The sequence below is a fragment of the Labrus mixtus genome, chromosome 23 (assembly GCF_963584025.1).
Source record: "Labrus mixtus chromosome 23, fLabMix1.1, whole genome shotgun sequence".
In the NCBI taxonomy this organism is placed as follows: Eukaryota; Metazoa; Chordata; class Actinopteri; order Labriformes; family Labridae; genus Labrus; species Labrus mixtus.
Genome location: NC_083634.1, coordinates 9,711,500 through 9,723,990, shown reverse-complemented (window position 1 = coordinate 9,723,990; position 12,491 = coordinate 9,711,500). Strand labels below are relative to the sequence as shown.

The following is a 12,491-nucleotide window of genomic DNA, read 5'->3' as shown; positions in this document are numbered from 1 at the left end:
GACAGTCATCGTTAGGTTGATATTTGCACTTTTTCTTATGATCAAATCTCATTTACTTCTTTTAAAAATGGGTTAAATTGGTATTTGTCTAGTTATTAAAGGGGGCAATCGTGTCCGATGTTTCTAGTTTCTGAAATGAAGCACGATTTTTCCGGCTTCCAAAGTAAAAATGTTGTCTTTCAGTCACAAAAGAAGGGGTGGGGATGTGTAGCATTAGCCCATAATGTGGTTAAAATATCATGCCTGCTCCTCCTTTGTGCTGAACTGACAAGCTGGCTCTAACAGGGGTTAATTTGCCGTTCAAGGGTTAAACAAACGGGCATTAGTAGTTTACTCCCGCTCAGGCTGTAAAGCTTTTGCTTTCGAGGCTTTGCAGATAAAAATTCAAACCAAAAACAACAAGGTTATTATTTTTGCTAACAGGCCTTTGTGCCAGGCTGCGGGAGGCTTTTGCAATAAACCAAACAGCTCCCAGAATGCCTTTTGGTTTCGCCCCAAATGAGCGAGAGGGGCTCTGGGTGCAGTAAGGTGAGGGCTAATAGGGATTAGGCAGGAGAAGTATGTGTCAGTTTCGATGCTTGTAATCTGGAGTGTTCCTTTTTGGAGTTTGTGCGCAGGTATAAAACGCAGATTAAGAAGCATTTCTGATAAGTGACAGCGGGAGCCTGGAGGTCTGTTTTCACGCAGGGCTCGACGCTGACCTATTTGACTCGAGCTGCCAGCGGAACAGCACGTTTCAAATCTCAGCTGATGGGAATTCATTTGGCTTCTTGAATGAGGAAAAATTAAGGGGGTTTGTGGTGATTTGAAAAGAAAACAGAGACAGCGAGTAGAGGTTGCAGGGGAGCTTTAAATCAGACAGATTGGTCAAAAGCTTGGTGCTCGATGTGGCATAAAGGGGCCTTCTGGTTGACTGCCTCTGTTCAGGCCGGTCTAAGATGTCTGGACCTCCCTGACCTCATATACACTATTGCATTGTGGGCCGTGCTTTAACCTCAACAGCTTGCATCGCTGCAGAGGCCCATTATAGAGGCAGTAATGATGTTGAGGATTCCCCTGGCAGACTATGATTATTAATACAGAGATTCCCATCCTGCAGGAAGACAAACACACACACACACACACACACACACACACACACACACACACTGGTAATGATACTGGATTAGAATCCCATCTGGATTATGTTCACAATGGTTTTGTTATGGATGAGCCGTCGTCGGGGGAATCAGAGTAATCGGCAGGATGGGCGGGGAGCAGATTTTCTGTCATGCACATTCTTCCGTGCAGGTTCGCAGATCCAATGAACATTTTTTAATGCACATAAATAACAGTTAATAAATCCAGGGGAGGAAAAAAAATGACAGCCGTGCTGCTTTAAGTTATTTTCCCTCCACATTTCTACACACTTTTTTGAAACTTTTAACTTACACCACTCTGCGTTCAGATGAATATATATTGCACTTTTGACTTTAGAACCACTTAACAAATATGATGCTAAATCAAAAACAAATAATAACCAGGCTAAATAATTATATAAACCGCCTCCCAACCGGCTACAAGCCAAGCTCAAGACATTATAGTGATTTCATTCACAATGAAACCTAATGACTGCTGTCATTGAAAATAAAAATGGAGTGCATATTTTCCTTTATATTGCACATATGGACAACTTGTATTTAAGATTTTTTACATTGAAGGTTTGCAACTTAAACTTTAGCAAAGGATTTTCTTTCTTCTTTAAATTGGTCACATATATTTAAACAGTTTAAAACACATTTAGCTAATCCTTCTGTTTTTTTTTCTGGAATAAATAAATTCCCTGTATGATTGTAATTGTTTGCACATGAAATACTCTAAAAGACGTCTTTATCCCTTGAAGTCAGAAGTGTCAAAGTAAAGCTCTTCAGCACATCGTAGCTCATAAGGCTCCTTTGTTTTCACGAACCTTAAGATGGTGAACTTCTCCTTTCAGTGCTCCTCAATGAGAGCGGACAGGACAGGAAGTGTTATCTCGCTGTGGCATTAGGTCACTTCTCGCTCGCTTCAAACTGTCACAAACACACGTCCGTCCACATTATTGTTGGGAAGAAACAGCAGAAGGCCACATTTCTTGTCATTCTGCATCTTTCTTTTTTTTTTGTAAATGCTGGGACGCCTCAACTTTTCAAGCAGACTCATGGAAGCAGTGTGGAAAAAGTAGTTTACACAGAAAAGTAGGAAGGGGGGAGTAGTAGTAGCAATTGTAAACCTCTGCTAAGGGATCATGTGTTTCCACTTCAGATACTTCCACTAAAGCCAAAACGAAAGCTGACATCAGAATGAGAATATGAGCTGTACAGATTTCAAAATAAAATCACTACCATCATTGTTAAAAAAACAATGAAACATTCAGATATTTAGACTTTTTCCCACCAAGCTTGAACTTCTAAATCAAAGAGAGAAGCCAACACTGCTGTAAAACATTCACACAAGAGTCTGTCATTGGTGCAAAAGGTCGCTGCTTCATTTTAAAAGGGACACAAGACGTATTTTCTCCATCCTGTTCTTCCTCTGTGAGATGGTTCAACATGAGAACACAGCCACAGGATCACGGCAGAACAGCTGAAGAGTGCGTCGATGACATTTCTGTATTTCTCTCTTTTCTTCAGAGTATTATCCCCTCTGGAGTGGGCGGGACTTCATGTAAAAAAAAAAAAAAATCCATGCACCAATGAGGATTCAGCAACATTTCAAACAGGATATGAAGACGGTTGGAGGGTTGTTTGGTTGTAAGGTCATTAAAAATCTGAGGAAACTGCACCAGAGCAAGTTTATAGAAACATTTACACAGGCTGATTGTTTAGTGTTCAACACTTTTTAAATATCTATGAAAACTTAAATAGCACTTTACTTCATGAGGAATATCAATCAGTTTGTTATGTCGCGTCAGGATTGGCTGTACTCTTTACATTATCTCCAACAGAGATAAAACATTTATCCACCAATGAGCAAACATGTTGCAGCAGTGACAGGAAGAGAAACGTCCTCCTAACAGGCAGGACGTTGAGCAGAAGCAGACTCACGGTGGACGATCACCTGAAGTGACTTAAGATCATATCCAAAGTTATTGAGAGGCTTCGTGATCTTAAAGCTCCTGAGGAGATTTGAGCTGCTCATAAAACAGACTGAAGCTTCTGTCTGACCTACAGAAGCAAACAGAAACATCACTTATGTTATGTTAATGCTTTTATCTCTTTCTATCGAGTCCAGCTCCTTTTGACTGCTTCTATTGCTTTAATGTTTTCACTGCCTTTAATCTATTTCATGCTTCAGCTAATAACCCTCCTCGTATCCAATTTGTAATCTTCTTTAATATTTCTCTTTTCTCTTTTTACAGCTTCTTGACACTTTTCCTTGTTGATTTATCTTCTTACTCGTTGGTCCTCTCGGTCTCAACCTGTCTGCAGGGTTCCTGTGTAGCCTGAGTTATTATGTTGCCTGAACTCTGATGATGTTTGGGTTCTGATGTTGGTCCGGTTCTTGTTTGGGTTTTTTTACGATCAGAGTTGAAGTTGTTGGTTGGTTATCTCATCAGTGGGCTGCTTTGTTGCACCTTGTAAACAGTTTTTTAAAATGCTATACTAATAAAGTTATTATTATTATCAGAGAGAAGACAGATTGTTTTTTCATGCTGGTTATAAATGCCGTCAGTCCTGCAGTATGGGCCGGTGTGTGGCAGGCAGCTTAAAGCACGCTGCTGAAACGGTGGTGCTAACATTTCTAGACGCCAAAGACTCCTTGAGTTGCTTGTTAGAAATTTAAAATAAAGAAGGTTGAACATTTTTGGTCAGCAAAATCCACTTACACACGTACAGGACGAGAGAAGCGACGAGACAAGTTATTCTGCTGAATCCACAGGGGGTCAGCAAAATCAGCACAACTCCAAGTATCACAGGCGCTTTAATCACAACAATACAAAATGTGTCTTTACCCTGAAGTACATTTTTGAATGCATTTTTCTTACTCCTGGTGTTAGATTTAAACCTGATTGTTCTATGTTTTGTTTAAAAGGTGCAAGAAACCAGTGAGAACAAACATCAGATTAGGATTAGAGTCATTCTGCCAGTAATAAATCTGAGATTCTTCACCTTCCTGTAAGAGAAAAAGTATCAAGTATGTTCCATACTGTGTTGAATTATAATGTATATGCTAAGTAATGATTTCAATTACTTCTGCATGACTTAGAGTTGATGTCAAATCCTCTTGTAATTTGTGAATTCATGTACAAATGTCTGTGGAGGTGTTAGCCCACAGCCAGGGAGTATTAGGTTGATAGGCTATTACTTCCAAAGAGGCTTTAACAAAGTCAATTTAGAGGCACAATGGGAACAATTGTGAGCAATTCTCCTGCGCAAACAAACGCTTGTTGTTCTCCGCCTTTCTTAACTGACGGCCGGTCAGCTGTGCAGATTACTACTCTCCACTGTTTCCTTTTTTTTTGAAAGAGTCTGTAAGGGACATTTCTGCCAGCATTATGAGGTTTTCTGTTGTAGGGAGTGTAGGGAAAGAGTTGGCTCCATGGAGATTGATCAATATGTAGCCTGAAAACCTGGAATGTTCCCGAGCAGTTGTTCAAGGCTACTTACACATGAAAGTAAGCTTTTCATAGCTCCAATCCTATTACGAGTCCAAACGTAGGGCTGTTTAACTCCACTGTTCACAGCTTCAGAGCTGACTAAATATTTTCCACCTTCAGCGTTAATTAACTCACGCTAAGCTACAACAGGCCATCTACGGCCATTTAAGGCTCCAAAGGCTCTTTTATGGTGGGGGGGGGGGGGGGGATACATTTGTTCTCCATGGCTAAGCTACACTTGAGTGTTCATATCAGGCTTTAGGAAGATTTCTTAACCACGCTGAAATGCCTCCGACTCAGCCGCTTAGGCAGTGTGAAAGTGAGACAGGCCTGCTGCTGCTGCAGGGAGAAAGAGCATGTTTCACACTACAGAGGCAAGATCATGTTGTGACTGATGAGGCCGCTGGGGATATGGTGCTAAGTATGGAAACGCATGTTTGCAAACAAACAACGCAACTTCAGTCTCTGAATTAGGATTTATTTTCCGTGCAATTAGAATCTGTCTTTACATTTTTTTTTTTTCTGTTTCTGCAGTTGGATTATCAGCTCAATTTAAATATAGTTTGTAGAAACACAGGAGACCTCTTGTGTCATTCAGTTCATACTGAAATGTTCAGAAATCCTGGAGTACAATGATAGAAAGGAGAACATGCCAAGATCAGAAGATATCAATTAAATTACACGTTTTTGTGGTTTAAAAAAAAAAAACATGCTTATGGCTTTACAAATAAAAGTTTTTATTTATTTTACAATAAAATAAATATTTTTTGTTTTATTTCCAGCTAAAAAAGGAAGTAGTTGGAAGTAGTTTCCAGCTAGTAAATGAATAAAGTCAATGGCTGTATATTTAAAGATATGTACTTTTAAATTATACGAATTTGAAAAATGACATTTAAAAAATGAAACAACTAATTCTCACATGTACAGCTTTTAAATAAATACAATTAATAATCATCTGTAACGGTTTCAATAAGACAAAATAAACATGTGAAGTATCCCGCGGATACACTCGACGGTCATTTGGCCTCAATGTAAAAAAAACAAACTGTGATTTTCTAATAAGGAAAAATAAGTCTTCTTTTTAATTAATTAACGCTGTTCAGCTTTTAAATGTATCTGTTAAATAGATTTAAATTCGCATCAAAAGTACTCTTTTTCAGATCCCAGTGTCCTGAGCAGGCTCGATGTGTAAACTTAGTTTGTATATTTTTGGCTCTTTTAATTTAATTATTTTAACTTAATGAAGCATCGCAGCTATGAGTTAAAAATGTTTTCTTCAATGTTTATCGCTTTGTTTTTTTTTTATCACTTCCATCCCACCCAACACGCTTCACTTTCTTACATTGAAATATCAAAGTCTCTTGGATAAGAAGCTTCACTTTCACTTTCATTATAATCAGTTCTCATAAATGCACGTGCAGGTTTATGTTAAATATGAATTTGAACTATGCAGCTAATAGTGGAGAGTATTAACATGGAGGTAACATCAGGTTTACAGTGTGCATGCTTAATCCAACGCGTGCATGGACAAATGTAACCAATAGGCGGTACTGTGCCATTCTGCATGAAGCCTCTCCATCTACCAGCCTGAGGACAGCTCCGTGTCTCCGCTCCGCTCCCTGCTTGACCTAAATACAGCTCCTCTGCTCCCTCCAGGCACACTATCGCACAGCCTGCAAGAGAGACTCTGGATAACGAGCCCCGTCTCCTGCTTCTTTTTCCTTTTTTTTTTCTTCTTCTGGAGTTAGTCCCTTCAAGACGAACAGTTCTGTCTGGACCTCGCGCAGTTGAGGTCTCGCATGGATCGCGTCGGGATGGTTTACGCCGAGCCTCAGACTCTGTTGGCTGGAAACGAAGCACATTCCCAGGAATAATTTCATGACACCGGAATCTTGGATACTCCTTTTTTTTTTTTAAATATCATTTTAAAAGGACAAGGACTGAAAGGTCATAATGCTAGACGATAAAGCGCCGAGATCACGGCTGGGTCCTCCATCGAGAGGCTCGTCTTTTTACATCGAGAACCTGCTGGGGACTACATTCAGAAGGGATTCGGCGGAGGCGCGGGGGGAGAACCCGAGCCTCAGAGTTTCACACACTCCGGTGAGGTGTCCGGCAGTGGAAACTGAAGGTGTAGCAGAGGACAGGGACGGGACATCACCGAACACAAGAAGTGAGTGCAGCTGTCAAAATGTTCCGTCTTTGTCCGTTCACAAAAGCGACGTGGGAATAACAAATGACGCGAGAGGAAGAAACAACTGCGCTCGCGTCGTTTATTGATTTGCTCAGATTGGGTTTCAGGTTTGAATTGTGATTAAAAAGTATTTACTATGACAACAAAAACGAGTCAAATTCTTATAAATGAAACCTCCACCGTCCGTGCGTAAAATCCTGTAATGTACTACACGGACCTGGTAAAGGCGAAATCAGCGAAAAGCGTTCATACATCAAACACTGACGTCCACATTTGGGTTATTAAATATGCTGCAGAGGGGGGGACACTTCACATTTGCTTTTTGTGTCCCTGCCTCCGTGCGTAAAACTGCAAACTCACCCAGTTATCAGCCTGTTCTAAGCCAACAGTGTTTGGCATCCTAACAACAATCTCACTCTGAGGCTCCAAACACAGCCTGGGCGCAGAGATGAAGGTTCTTTATAATCATAGAAAGCGCAAAAAAAAAAAAAGCGTCAAAGCGCATTTTTTTTTAAAGTGGAAAAATACGTGAAATGTTGTGCTTTGTTTTTTTTTTTTTTTTTGACACAAAGCCTGGTTGTAAATATTTTATTACTTGTAGGTCCACGGAATGAGCACTCAGACAGCGCAGCACCCACGAGCGACCGGGACTCCCCTCCTCCAGCAGGGCGCGCGGAGGAGCACGAGGAGCCGGAGGAGGAGGAGGAGGAGAAGGGAGACGAGAGTCTGACGGATGACAGGGAGGAGGAGGACGCGCGCTCCTCCTGCTTCTCACGAGAGGACAGCTGTGAGACAGGTGAGGCCGACATGCGCCTTCCCAACTTTTATAAAGAAACAAATACTTATTCCACCGTGTGCGCATGCGCTCTCCTGCTGAAACGCTTTGGCGTAATAATAGGACAGCAGTTCCACCTATCCAAGATGTGTATTTTGGTGGTAATTTAGAACTTTTTAAAAGTAGTTTGTTTATGATGAATTGTTCTTTCGCCTGAACTCTCAGCAAACAGGATTTATTGAATTTGTATATTTAAGCAGCAGGGGTGTAGCTCAGATTTTCAGGGTCCAAACAGACAAACTTTATAAGGCACCTGTTAATAAAATTTTAAAAATACCCCAATGAGACTGAATACATTTTAAGGTATTTAATCTCTGAAACAAACGTGTGATTTCTGTGTGTGTCAACAAGCCCTTTTCCATCTGCCTTTCAGTGTTTTCTAAAGATAGCACCCCATTTAAGCCACACTGTTACAACACTTCTAGCAGCTGTCTAACATGTCTCCTTCGTCCTCCTCTCAGGTGACATCAAAGTGGCCCGAAAGAAGAAAACCCGCACCGTGTTCAGCCGCAGTCAGGTCTTCCAGCTGGAGTCCACCTTCGACATGAAGCGCTACCTGAGCAGCTCGGAGCGGGCCGGTCTGGCCGCCACGCTGCAGCTCACCGAGACGCAGGTGAAGATCTGGTTCCAGAACCGCAGGAACAAGTGGAAGCGGCAGATCGCGGCGGACATGGAGGCCAGCAGCGCCATCACGGCCGCTTCCATCCCCTACGCCGCCCAGAGGGTGGTCAGAGTTCCCGTGCTGTATCGCGAGAACGTCGCCGCCCCCCTGACGCCGCCCATGGTCGGCTTCTCCAGTTCCATCAGCTACCCATTGACTTCCCCCTTTACCCACCCGCTGTCGTTCATAACGCCACAGATGAGCGGACTAGTGGGACTTTAAAGAGACAGAGGACACTTGAGACTCTTTTTTACACCAATCAATCAAACTACGATGCTGCAAAAAAATTTAGTTTTTAGCTCAGTTTCAGATCCTGTTGAGTCTGAAAACAATGAAGTCAATTCACAGTGTGTTTGGCTCTTTTATCAGATTTAGATTAAGGTGGATCAGCCATCTGGTGGGACATAATGATCACTGAGTGGCTGATTTACAATCCTATAAATACCAGCATTTCTTTACATTTTTAGCATTTAATCCACTATTCAGGCTTCACACAACTTGTTCTCGGGGGCCTAAATGGAGGACGATTCTCTCCAGGACAAACATGTTGCAGATATAGTTCTATTTTGTGATGATTTTTCAACAAAGTGTGTATGAATGAGTCACACATATGGGATCAAATAAGGTCAAGAAGATTTTAAGCGTGTTATATTAGCCTGTGGCCCTAGTTTGAAAATCTTTTAAGGAAATGACGAGAGAAATTCCAGATTGTGGAGAATGTACAGATTCAAAGCAGGAAACAGCGAAACTGTAAATTCTGAACCTGTTTTGAAGTTAAAAGTACGACTTGTGCCCCCAGTTTAAGAGCCCAAATGTGCACTTTGAATTATTTTTTTATTTACTTGTATTTCCTGTTTTAAATGTACTCTGGAGGTTATTTTAAAATAAACAACATTCAGGCCTTTAGCTACACATTAACAAATAGTCTCACCAGGTTTAGCTATCTCCACATTTTGGAAATTATCTCTATGTCCTAATCTTTTTGACCCCTATTTGACCCCACACACACACATTACTTGGGAGTAAAACACACTGTAAACTTGGACCGGTCTACGAAATGTGAACACTTGATCTTTTTTTAAAAGAGAAAAAAAAAATATGGTGCTTGTGACTTTTTGTCATTTTATTAGAAATATCCTTTGACACAGTTTGTTTTTCTTATTTAAGAGGATTTTAATACAGACTTTTGTACACTGATATGTTCACATGTGAATAAAGTTTATGCACACATTTTGTTGTTGGGTTTCTTACTTTGGATTTAAACGTTGTGACTTTTATAAAAGTTTGAAGAAGTAGTTTAGTAGTTGAAAAAAAATATATGCAGCATGTTTATCTGAATAAATTCGTGAGAAAAGGAAAATGAACAAACTGCGGTTGATTAAGGAGTCAGTATAGTTGAGAGGGTGGGCTTCCACACGTTGAAAATTAAAGTCAGAAAAAAACATAAATATTAGAAAAACTGAAGACTACAAAATAATAAAAAAATAAATAGAGAACGTGTTGCCCAAAATACATCTTTAGCTTCTATAATCCCCATAACCCCCGACACAAGTGTTTCTATTGTGAGGAAATCAAATATTCATTGTTTTCTTTTTCACCTCATGACCAACTCTGAGCTGATCCAGGATTTATAAACTTAACGTCAGGAGGACTTCAAAGTCAAAAGAAAATGTTATGGCGCATCAAGCCAGCATGCCTGAACTCGGATGACAGAAAGGTGTTTAAAGCTTCAATATGGCAGCCAGACGCAGCTCTGCATCCCGCCCTCCTCTGCCCCTCCACCTCACCAATCAAAAGCTGCTAAAGCACACTCTTCCGGGTCGTTGGGGAACGTCGCGCGTACTCCTCTCTCCGCGCGCTAGTCGCAGCCGGGGAGCGATGGTGCTCGGAGCGTCCGGACTCGACGCCGTTTCGGGATTACCAGAGGAGCGGATGAAATGCCGGGGAACATGAGCAAAGAGGATGCCCCGAGCCGGAGCGCTTCTTTGACTTTCACTATCGACAACATCCTCAACCTGAAGCAGCGGGACGGAGGAGGAGGAGGCGGAGGAGGAGGGGGAGGCTCGGAGCGGAGGGACGGGGGATGTAAGAGTGAGTTTCAGGCGCGGGGCGAGGAGGTGTGGGACGTCCGGAGGAGATCAGGCGGAGCTGAGGAGACAGGTAGGGATTTTAACAAATATACGGAAACTATAATGACACACAGAAGATGAATATATTTATAGAATTTTAAAGGAAAAGACGCAATTTTGTGCGTTTAGAGGCAAGACGCTACAATTTGATGGTGTTCTTAATGTAAGAGGGAAGTCGCGCAAAAGCTATAATCAGACCGTCTTGCATGTTGTTGTTGTTTTTTTTCACCAATAGAACTGTGAACAAATGTGTAAGCCGGCTGTTAATGCATCAAAGCTGGTTTTGTGGCTTCATTCGCAGCGCAAAAGAAGCCCAGACTCGGTGAAAAGACACCGCTGACTGATGGCGTCAGTCCCGGGACGCAGAGGGCGCACACCGCGGAAGACGCATCCGAACAGCAGCAGCAGCAGCAGCAGGAGGAGAAGGAGCACCAGCAGCAGCAGCAGGAGCAGCAGGCCAGCCCGGACACTAAAACCTCAGTGAAGAAGAAAACGCGCACCATCTTCTCCAAGCGGCAGATCTTCCAGCTGGAGGCCACGTTCGACATGAAGCGCTACCTGAGCAGCTCGGAGAGAGCGTGCCTCGCCAGCTCCCTGCAGCTCACCGAGACCCAGGTGAAGATCTGGTTCCAGAACCGCAGGAACAAGCTGAAGAGGCAGCTGTCCACGGACATGGAGGCCCCGCTGGCCGCAGAGCAGCTGTCGGAGGCTGCAAAAAACGTGCAATTACCGACTTTTTACAAAGACAGCAGCAGCGTGCTGGGCGGATGTTTGTTACCGATGCCTTTCCCCGTGATGTACCCGGCTGCTAACAGCGCGCCTTACATCTACTTCTCCAACACTGGCAAATACTTCGGCCTGTTTGACGCAGACTGACGCTTTCCTCTGTTTGGGAGCACGAGGACAGTGTGTAGCACGAGGACAGTGTGTGGAAATCTTTAGATAGGACTGACACTTTTTTTTTTTTTTTTTTTTTTTCTTTTTTGTATTTTAATTCTTTAAAAAAAAAAAAATCCCAACTTCGATGTCAACATATCAACGACATGCATGTGCCACTTTTTGACCCTCTGCAATTCATTTTTATTATTATTACTATTATTAATATTATTATTATTATTATTAAATGCTATAAGTAACAGTCTATCGTCAGACACATTTGCATGCATTACGTTCCTCTCAGCAGTTTTATTTTGAAGTCATCTATATGAATGTAAGAGTGAAGCTGCAGCAACTTCGTAACCCCCTCATAATACTTTTTTTTTTTTTTAACCCTCATGAAGTTTTTAGAGCAATAATTCATTGTATTTAAATGGCCTTATTTTCAGTATATATATTCGTTGTTATTAGTTTGGATTCTTAATGAAACACGTTTTTCGGCTGTTTCCACTCGACCTTTCTTATGACGGACTGTCACACTGTGAAGACAGCTGCTATATCATGACTATGCTCCATTTTGCAATAAAAACTATGTAATATTTGGAATTTTATCTGAATGTTTTGACTGGATCTGAATTTTATATTAGAGGGGAAAACACGTTTTTTTTTTTTGTTTGTTTGTTTTTTTTGATCTATGAGAGCTTCTGGCGTTACCTGGAGTTTCCCACCCTAACATCGAGAGCCCCGCTTTTCAACTTTGAACTGTTTTGTTTTTTTTCGTTTAGAGGACGTGGTATGGCAGGGGGAAAAAAAATGTAAAATTAAGTTCATTTCCAAAGTTTCAAAGTTCTGTTTTCAGAGTGAACAAGGTTAAAGTTTCTCTGCCAGGTTAATTTGAAACTTTGCTCTGAGCAGGAACTTGATGGAGTGTGATTTAAAAATGGCTGAAAAGTTCTCCAGGTTGTCTTATTAGCTTTATAGAGAAAAAACATATTGTGAAATAATCCTGAAGATAATTATAAACAGTTTGGAAAATCAGAGAATCAGTGCAGAAATAATTAACATCCCTGAGTATGATTTTTCATTTATAATGCTTTTATTGATTCATATAAACAGTTCTCTGTGTTTTAGTGACACACAAAGAGTCAGAATCTTTATGCTTTTTTGTTGTTGTTGGT

General features: G+C 41.4%; 2 protein-coding genes across 2 annotated transcripts; both read left to right on the top strand.

The window, feature by feature from the left end:
• Nucleotides 1-6,191: 6,191 nt before the first annotated feature.
• On the top strand, nt 6,192-9,252 carry hmx1 (H6 family homeobox 1). Its single transcript, XM_061031525.1, has 3 exons — nt 6,192-6,791; nt 7,414-7,608; nt 8,109-9,252. Exons 1-3 carry the CDS (start codon nt 6,572-6,574, stop codon nt 8,528-8,530), a joined length of 837 nt encoding a protein of 278 aa, XP_060887508.1. The 5' UTR covers nt 6,192-6,571; the 3' UTR covers nt 8,531-9,252.
• An 827-nt stretch (nt 9,253-10,079) lies between these two features.
• LOC132958589 (homeobox protein HMX1-like) lies at nt 10,080-11,924 on the top strand. The gene is made up of 2 exons (XM_061031526.1): nt 10,080-10,468; nt 10,739-11,924. The coding sequence occupies exons 1-2, from the start codon at nt 10,246-10,248 to the stop codon at nt 11,311-11,313; spliced, it is 798 nt and encodes a 265-aa protein (XP_060887509.1). The 5' UTR covers nt 10,080-10,245; the 3' UTR covers nt 11,314-11,924.
• The last annotated feature ends 567 nt before the right edge of the window (nt 11,925-12,491 follow it).

Excerpts from the sequence above, each read along its gene's own strand:
- hmx1 (XM_061031525.1), top strand. The coding sequence starts at position 6,572 with ATGCTAGACGATAAAGCGCCGAGATCACGGCTGGGTCCTCCATCGAGA. Across the intron at positions 6,792-7,413 it reads GACATCACCGAACACAAGAA|GTCCACGGAATGAGCACTCA; the intron begins GTGAGTGCAGCT and ends TATTACTTGTAG. Across the intron at positions 7,609-8,108 it reads AGAGGACAGCTGTGAGACAG|GTGACATCAAAGTGGCCCGA; the intron begins GTGAGGCCGACA and ends TCCTCCTCTCAG.
- LOC132958589 (XM_061031526.1), top strand. The coding sequence starts at position 10,246 with ATGCCGGGGAACATGAGCAAAGAGGATGCCCCGAGCCGGAGCGCTTCT. Across the intron at positions 10,469-10,738 it reads AGGCGGAGCTGAGGAGACAG|CGCAAAAGAAGCCCAGACTC; the intron begins GTAGGGATTTTA and ends CTTCATTCGCAG.